This window comes from Triplophysa dalaica, chromosome 1 (assembly GCF_015846415.1).
Source record: "Triplophysa dalaica isolate WHDGS20190420 chromosome 1, ASM1584641v1, whole genome shotgun sequence".
Lineage (NCBI taxonomy): Eukaryota > Metazoa > Chordata > Actinopteri > Cypriniformes > Nemacheilidae > Triplophysa > Triplophysa dalaica.
Genome location: NC_079542.1, coordinates 29688018 through 29696994, shown reverse-complemented (window position 1 = coordinate 29696994; position 8977 = coordinate 29688018). Strand labels below are relative to the sequence as shown.

Sequence of the window (8977 nt, the reverse complement as noted above, 5' to 3'; positions counted from 1 at the left end):
TGTTGGCATATTAAATTGTATCTAACTAGCCAACTTCACAAACATTTTGTGTGGTGAATCAATAAAGGAGGGAGAAAGTGAGAGAAAACGTATACTACCATATGTATTGTTTTAGACGATAAGAGATGAGAACTCCTGGCCAGCCTTTTGAAAGTAGAGTAACTCCTACTCATTTATAAGTGCAACGGGTGCTTGATAAAACTGCACAAATGTTCATTGTTGATTATTACAGTAAACTCAATGTCAATAATAGCCGCAACTACTCATTGTGTGAACCAGTGTGTCAAAACTACGCTATTAAGTTAATAGTGAGGGGCATCAGAGTCTAATTTTAACCATTTATTTCTATGTGATAAAGTCTTTGCCATGGCCTTAGTCAGTCAAAATCAAACTAAATCTAAAGATTATAGTTTCATATTCTTGCTGGTTTCCCTGCTGAAACACAATAGATGCAGATGGGAATCAATAGCACACCCATTAATGCCAAATACATTTTTTATTTGCAATAGAAAAAATTGTACATAATGGTATTTTAATGGAAACCACTAGAATGTATGCAATGGGTTCTATTTTTTAGCAGGGTGGGCTTATGTAGAAATAGAAGGCTATATCACAAAATAAATGACTTTATAGCTGGGTTTTCACATGGATCACAAATGTGTATTTTAAATTGACAGCTTATAAAACTTGTGATTTAGGGATTGTATACATGCAGTATACCATCTAAGGCTAAATTTAACTCTTAACTGGCTGAGCTAGACAAGGATTAACAAAACCAGCAAGTTCCCGCAGCTGCCATTGGCTATTGAAATCTTGCTTGCAATAAATCTTTCAGAATTTTCTTACCTATAGATGGATACTCTATGCATTCATGAGTGTGTGGTGGTGCTCATGGGTTGTCGATCTGGGACAGGTGAGTAGGCTGGGAGGGAAAATCAGAGTACTCACTACAAAAAACTAAGCTACACCGCTAGTTATGCCACTTTATTTATATAAAACTAGATCACCATTATGTTTTTGACATGGCACCAGGGCAACGTATTTTTAGTACTTCTATAGTATTCTTTCACATTTACATTTAGCAGACACCTATCCAAAGCGACTTCAAAATGAGGTAAACAATAGAAGGAATTTGAACAACAAAAAGCATAAGTGCAGTAAAACAGGGGTCATATTGACTACCAGAGTAAACAAAGCTTAGTTTTTATATATAAGGACAGAAAGAGTAGACAAGAAATATAAATCAGAACTAATTGGTCAGGTGTTGAGTGAAGAGATGTGTTTACAGCCGATTCTTAAAGATGGCTACAGAATCTGCTGATCTAGCATGGAGATCATTTGCATTTATGCATTTGGCAGACGCTTTTATCCAAAGCAACTTACATAGCATTATCCTATTTATTTTACATAGATATGTGCAATCCCCTTAGATCGAACCCACAACCTTGCGTTGTTAACGCAATGCACTTACCACTGAGCTACAGGAAAGCTCATTCCACAACTGTGGATCATATCCAGAGAAGGTACATGAGAGGGATTTTTCCCTTTTTGGATGGCATTACAAGACGTAATTTGTTTGCAGAGCATAGGGTTCTGGCGGGTATATAAATCTGAATTAGAGGGTGAAGATATGCGGGTGCTGAACCAGTGGTGGTCTTGTAGGCCAAGAGCAGAGCTTTGAATTTCATGCGAATATGGAGCCAATGTGACTTAATGGAGAGGAGTGACGTGTAGTCTCTTCGGTTAATTGAAGACTGCTCTTGCTGCTGTATTCTGGATCATCTGTAAAGGTTTGGTTGTGCAAGATGGGAGTCCATCCAGTAGTGCATTGCAATAGTCCAGTCTGGACTAGGACTTGCGTAGCATACTCTGACCGTAAAGATCTAATTTTCCTAATGTTGTAGAAGATGAAACTACAGTACGGAGTGGTGCTAGCAACATGATCCGGGAAGTTTAGTTGATCATCGATTACCACTCCCAGGTTTCTGACCGTTCTGGAGCATACTACACAAGTATAGCATACTAAGGGGGACCATATCAGCCATTTCTCCAGGACGCGTCCTCGCCAGGATTTGGAGTCGCATTATAAAATTAACATTTAACATCGCTTAAGACGCATAATCAATCAATGTAGTTAATTGTTGTCATTCTTACCTTAAAATAGAATTGCTGCCTTTAAAATAAAACCTTAAATAATAAACCTCGATGACGTAAGCGGTCGACAAATGCGACTCCTTGAAGGCGCATCCAAATCCTGGCAAGGACGCGCTCCTTTGGTGAACCTATGCATACTTCAATTCCTTTATATATCCCGATACAGTACTAAAATGAGACTTCTTGCTTTTGTAAGTTAACAAAAATACGTTATACAAACTGGATGAGAAGGGAGCGTATTTCATATCACCACCCGGCAGCAAAAACTGGGTCAGTTAGTCAAAAAGCGAAAGGGGAGGGTGGAATTGGTAGACTATGTGAAAAATATAGGAGGAGGAGTTAAAGGCCAAAAATAACACATCACTTTGCTCTGCATTCTCCGTCATAAACGTTCACCGGTTATCTAACATTGTATGAGGTGTCGAGTAAATTTTTCGAGAGCCTGTTGGGTCGAGACGATCGTTCGCTATAGAACGGAAACCCTTTAAGCATAAGCTTTAACACTTGCCATGTCAGGACAAGAAAAAATGGGCAACGTTAACTGCGGAGAGCACCATGATGTAAGTGTATGCGATTTAACGTCTAAATATATGTTTCTGTAAAGCTGTCTGTTGATTTAACAAAAGGAAGCCTGGCTGTTTTGAGCTAACGTTATTCGGCTAGCAGCGTGTTGAGCGACTATTCACACGATCCTTTACAGGGTGATTGTATAAATGTAATGTTATGTGCAAAGATAAGATGTTAATGTATCTGTCTTATTGTTAAACAATGGATTTTAATACGGGAAAATGCGCTTTGTCTGTCTTCCTGATCGGATATTGGCTCGTCATATGACGTTAACGTTAGTTAGCCGCAGGTAGCTCGAGCTGTTTTGACAGATTTCAGTTTTAGCAAAACATTTAAAAGATTACAGCGGTGTAAATATCACTTAACACAAACGTTATATCTTATTTCAGTTGATTATTTATAGTAGTAGGTAATAACCTTAACGTTATACGTATGTGGCTATGTTTACACACATAAGCTAATAGACGTTATCTTATACATGCATGTTAGCAATAGACTTATCTTTAATCCTATAACCTTCATAATCATTGGTCCATTCTTGTTTATTGTTCTTTATATACGCCAGAAACTGTAAATTTAGTAATACTCTGTATTTGGGGTTGTAAATTGGGTGAATATCGTTACATGTTAAAACCCAATAATGACAAATATTGCACGTTATAATTGATTTTAGGTTATTTTAGTTACTTTAAATATAGTTGGAGTGCTCTTTTTAAAAGCATGTAGGAGTGTTTTTGTCCTTATTCCAATCACTGTGTATGTTTACAAGTCTTGTTATTCTTGTTTGACAAGATCACAGGAGGTGAAGGAGTCCAAGCTTTAGCTAAACTTGAGTAACAAGGCCTTATCTTGGGAAACCATGCCTGTTTTGATTAAATGTCTTTTCCTTCATGTTTTCAGTGATGCGTCTGCAGAAAGAATCTTTCACATCAGTGGCCCGTCATCCTCTTGCTGGGACGCTTGCAGATAACCTGTTAATGTAACATGAGGACCAGTGAGAAATTAGATCTCATCTAGGTTGATACAGAATGGCAGAGAAAATGAACAGAGTCAACAGATACTTCATCATTTATTTAGTGTCCGCGATCAGTTTCTATGGCACGGAGACTTTAAATGTCTCGGCAGTGGATGAAGACGGCGCCAAGAACTGGACCATGTCAGATAGTGGTGGCACAGTTCCTATGGTTTTTAACAAAATGAGCCAGATCATAGCCCGGGAGGGGAGCTGTGCTTTAATTGAATGTAATATTACTGGTGACCCTTTTCCAAATGTCCAGTGGTTCAACTCGCACGGACATCTGCTTGACACGCAGGACAGTGGTAAGTTGACAGTACTAAGACCTGTATTTGTTTTTAAAACATTATCTAAATGAATTGCATGAACCAGCATTTAATAAAACAGTCACCCCAGAATAGAAACTAAGGACACATTTAAAAAAAATGTGATATACAGGTACATCTAAAGAAAAAAAATCACAAAAAATGTCAATATTTTATATAGCTTCTCTATGGGGCTCAGGTCAGGCAGGTTTGCTGGCCAATCAAGCATAGCACCACCATGGACATTGAACCAGCTTTTGGTACATTTGGCAGTGTGGGCAGGTGCCAAGTCCTGATAGACAATGAAATCAGGATCTCCGTAAAGCTTGTCAGCAGAAGGAACACATGAAGTGCTCTAAAATTTTCTGGTAGGTGGCTGCATGTCACTGTGGACTTCAGAAAACACTAACGTCTAATTTTCTGAGACAGTGAATTTGGGGTTTACCTTATCTGTAAGCCACGATCACCAAAATTTCATGAAATAAAGTCTTGAAATATTTAATTTTATGTGTAATGAATCTATATATATGGGTTTCACTTTCTGAAATGAGTGACAAAAAGTATTGACCTTTTTCATGATATTCAAATTTTCTGAGATGTACCTGTACATGGTATGGCATGTGAAAGGCGCGTGTTGCATGGATCAATAATTAGACAACTACAACAATGTAGTGAGGTGTAAACATAGTTTAGAGATATCGAAAGATACTGTTTATTTAGTTTTTTCTTTGAACATGAATAGAATATATGAGGTGTGTTCTGACAAATCAGTCTGAAAATATTTACAACACAAAAAAAGAGTAATTAGTAGGGAGTAGGGCTGTCACAAAATCAGATTTTCACTTCTCTGTTATTGTGGTCAAAATAATTTATATTATTTAATGTTTTTTTAATTTACAAATAAAGCAGAATAAATTAATCTTTAAATTATTCTCGATGTTCTTTTTTCCAATAAATAACACAGAAAATGGAGAGAGTTTGTAACCATTGTAATTTTTAGGGCAAAACTTTAAACGGGTGCACAAAGGGCTGCACAAAGCAATGAGTAAAATCAAAATAATTTGCCACTTCACATGCATTACGTGCAATTACTGTAATTCCTGATAAATTATTGTATGCTTCGAAACATTCACAAAAATGATAAGACTAGATTTTTATCACCCCTTCTGGTGACTTTAAATTGTTTTGAATAACTGCTGCCTGTTAGCTTTCCAATGGGTAAAGCAGAAATATGTTTGCTTTACATGCATAATACATTGCTGTGGTTTTGTGGTGCCAAAATGGAGAGTTTTATTGATTCACAGCCTTGCTGTTAATTCTCACAAGTGTTTACACAGACGGATTGTACTTCATGTACGTTAGTGCTTTGACCCCGGTGCAAACCATTTGAGGATCAATGATTAGTTTACACTGGCTGGGTTTAAAATTTACCCAGGGTTTGTGCAGTGAATAGAATGAAAGTCTTTGGGTTGTTTTACTCCGTTAAATAATTCCGCTTAAAATAAACAATGGAGTCCATTGAGGAGTATACCATATCAAACACTAGCAGCTTGAAATCTGTTTTTTTAATTGATCAAATCACTAGATTAGCATGTGATAAGATTGTCAATACCTCATTGTTTGATTATCAAATTAAAAACTTTTTTTTCTGCAGATGGTAAATTGTGGATTCTGGACAATGGCATGCTGAACATCACCGACATCACTTTTGCAGACCGAGGTAAATACACTTGTTTGGCATCCAATGAGTATGGCACAGCTAACTGCACAGTGACACTCCGGGTTGTCTTATCCAACGGCGATATGGGTGTCTACTACATGGTGGTGTGTCTGGTGACGTTTACAATCATAATGATTTTAAACATAACTCGACTTTGCATGATGAGCAGCCATCTCAAGAAAACAGAGAAGGCCATCAATGAGTTTTTCCGTACGGAAGGTGCGGAAAAGCTTCAGAAGGCTTTTGAGATCGCAAAGCGTATTCCTATTATAACTTCGGCAAAAACACTGGAACTGGCCAAGGTCACACAATTCAAGACCATGGAGTTTGCACGTTATATTGAGGAGCTGGCGCGTAGCATTCCGCTTCCACCACTAATCATGAACTGTCGCACATTCATGGAGGAGATTCTTGAGGTGGTTGGGGTTGAGGAAATGAGACACACCTTCGTACGACAGGCACCTGAGGGTCATGAAGGTGATGGTGTCAGCGTGGTGCCAGCTGGAATCTCAGGTGACGTTTTCACCATTTTGCAACAACGAGAGCGAGCTAGAGAGAGGGAAAGGAGCGACTCAGCTGCTGCGGATTCGGATGACGCGTCACTTCATGAGCAGCCTCAACACATAGCCATACAGGTTTCAGTTCATCCACCATTAACTGCAGCAGGATGTTGCAATGAGGAAGCTCCCCCTCTTTCTGAAATGGCCACTTCTCCCTTATTGGCTCCACCTTCTTTGGAGGTGGAGTCTGATGAGACGGAAAAGGTAGATTCAGAACAAGGGGGTGATGCTACACCCAAAACCCAAGTCATCTATGAAAGCCATGTGTAATATTAAAAAATTAGATAATGACCTTGCTTTTTTGGGCGTTAATAAAAGGTCAAGTTTTTTTTTTGTTCTCCATGGAAAATTCTTTCTTTTTTTAGACATCTTATGGTAAGATACGAAACTTCTATTATGCTTTAAGTTCTGTTTCAGTTACAAGAATTGGGTAAATCTCATGTTGAAATGTCTTTCATATTTTACCCCATATTTCATGATTTTTGGAGAACTCTAAAATAAATCAGCTTTGAAACAACAAGTACTATCATTATGTGTATATTTAAATGTACCTTGTAAATGTTGCTGTATGGAGAGTAATTTTTGTGCACATAAAAAAATGGGGATTTAAATGTATAAACAGGGAATTAAGTGTGCTTAATTGTTATTAAAATGTCCAATGCAAATAATCTTTGTTTAAGCTCTGAATTGTTTATGCAAATTTCAGTTTCTTTTCTCTTTGGGGGGGAATATGACCTAGACATTTCTGTATTTTTTTTAAATCAATTGTATACAAATATTCACGCTGAATGTATTTTGGGGCAAAATACTGTATTTATTTAGAAAATGTTTCCCAGAATTTATTTTGCATTGCAAGTTAATGAAAACTATGGCTATAATGGTATACAAAAGAATTAGTCCTGATGGATCTACGTCCACATTACTGTATTTATTTCACAATCGAGATGAAATTACTGATTGTAAATCGGCTGAAAATCTTTAGTTATACAGAGTTAGAGTTGAGTTTATCATTCAAAACAGGTCAACCTTTTTATATCTCCGATGGAGGCGCAGATAGAATTTAGGAATTTTTAAAAGATGTTCCTTCTAAAATGCATGAAAAATGCTTGTTGACTGGTTTCCATGCTGGATTTGGAGAGTTTTGGAGAAATTTGGAAGGCTTTCCTGTAGCTCAGTGATTAGAGCATGGCGCTAGCAACGCCAAGGTCATGGGATCTATCCCAGGGATTACACATACTATACATTACATTGCAAACACGTATAGTGCACGTATATAATGCAAAGTCGCTTAAAAGCTTCTGCCAAATGCCTTAATGGATTTGGAGAGGCAAAAAAACACATTTGTGAGATTCGATTCTGTTGTTGGCTGTCACAATGGCCAGGTAAATAACCCGTTAACACTTTATATTGTGGGTTCAGTATTCTTTAACATTTTTCAGTTTGAGATTTTGAACTTTAATTAGTTAAGATTTTCTTTCCTTATATTGTTAGTAATTGAATAATATTATTATTTTAACTAGGACTGTAGTATTTCTTTAAATTTAATATGCATATGGTTTCATCTTTTTCCTTTCCTAAGAATAAACTGTTACAACTATGTGTTTTTAAAATAGAAATCTCAGACTTTACTGATGAGAAGCCAATGTTAAATACAGTCCACTGCTTTTAAACAAGGCACACCTATTAGTTCTAAGATATAGATAACAAGACAACCATGAACGTTTCAGAATGATCTATTTTTAAATCCAGAGCACCACTGTACTGGTAATGCTAGCTATATACAGGTTAAGAGCTAATTTCCTGGTCAGCGTTGTGAGGAGTCAAGGCCAGTGTGCTTTTTCAGAATTATGTCGTTCTTTAGAATAATAAAAAAGGCTTGTACCCATGGCTTCTTGTGTCTTTGTTTGTTAAATGAACGGATGATGGATGTTTTTGTCCGTCTTAAACTCTCCCCTTGCATGGTGTTCCTCTACACACTACACAATGTATTTTATCTACTTTTTGAGTCACTGGAGTGGACTTCATGTTTAACAGTGATTGTTGCTGAAATCCTTTGTAGATAGTTTTGTTTGGGGTAAAAGGCTTTTCACAGACTCTCACAAGATCAAAATCTAAATGTAGCTTTTGTTATTATGTCTCGCATTTAATATTACCATACAATGTAAAAAGTTAAACACTTTAAAAAACCTTAAAACTATAGTTTCAAAAGTTTGCTTAATTGCTTTAATTGAATCGAATAGCTTTACATGTCATTTGAACTTTAAAAAATCTAAAACTTAATTAGGTACAAAGTCATGTGTACTTAAAATGAAGCATATTTGATTAAGCAGCTTTTGAACTCAGTTTGTTGAAAAAGGTGACATGTTTGTAGTTGTGTGCTGTGTCCTATTAATTATACGGCTTATATGGTGCGATAACTGTGTCTTTGGTGTTCTTTAAGTTGCCCTGCATGTATGCGTCTCGTTAAACTGTCGGAACAAAAGATGCACTGGTTAACTGGCCAATCATAGCACACCTCGCTTTTCAGAAGGATGAGCTTTTTAAAATTCTGCTCGTTTCAGACAGGCGGGGCAGAGAGGAGATACAAACATGCACGGTATGTGGAAAATACAGCGTTATTTAACCTTAACTCGTGCATACACATTGCATTACATCG

General features: G+C 37.0%; 1 protein-coding gene across 1 annotated transcript; it reads left to right on the top strand.

Moving 5' to 3' along the window:
* The first annotated feature begins 568 nt into the window (after positions 1–568).
* mfap3l (microfibril associated protein 3 like) lies at positions 569–8209 on the top strand. Its single transcript, XM_056758202.1, has 3 exons — positions 569–2714; positions 3622–4041; positions 5696–8209. Exons 2-3 carry the CDS (start codon positions 3750–3752, stop codon positions 6589–6591), a joined length of 1188 nt encoding a protein of 395 aa, XP_056614180.1. The 5' UTR covers positions 569–2714; positions 3622–3749; the 3' UTR covers positions 6592–8209.
* Positions 8210–8977: the final 768 nt, after the last annotated feature.

Bases quoted from the DNA above. Each gene is read 5' to 3' on its own strand.
- mfap3l (XM_056758202.1), top strand. From the start codon at position 3,750: ATGGCAGAGAAAATGAACAGAGTCAACAGATACTTCATCATTTATTTA. The intron at 4,042-5,695 runs GTAAGTTGACAG...TTTTTTCTGCAG, and splicing joins GCTTGACACGCAGGACAGTG to ATGGTAAATTGTGGATTCTG.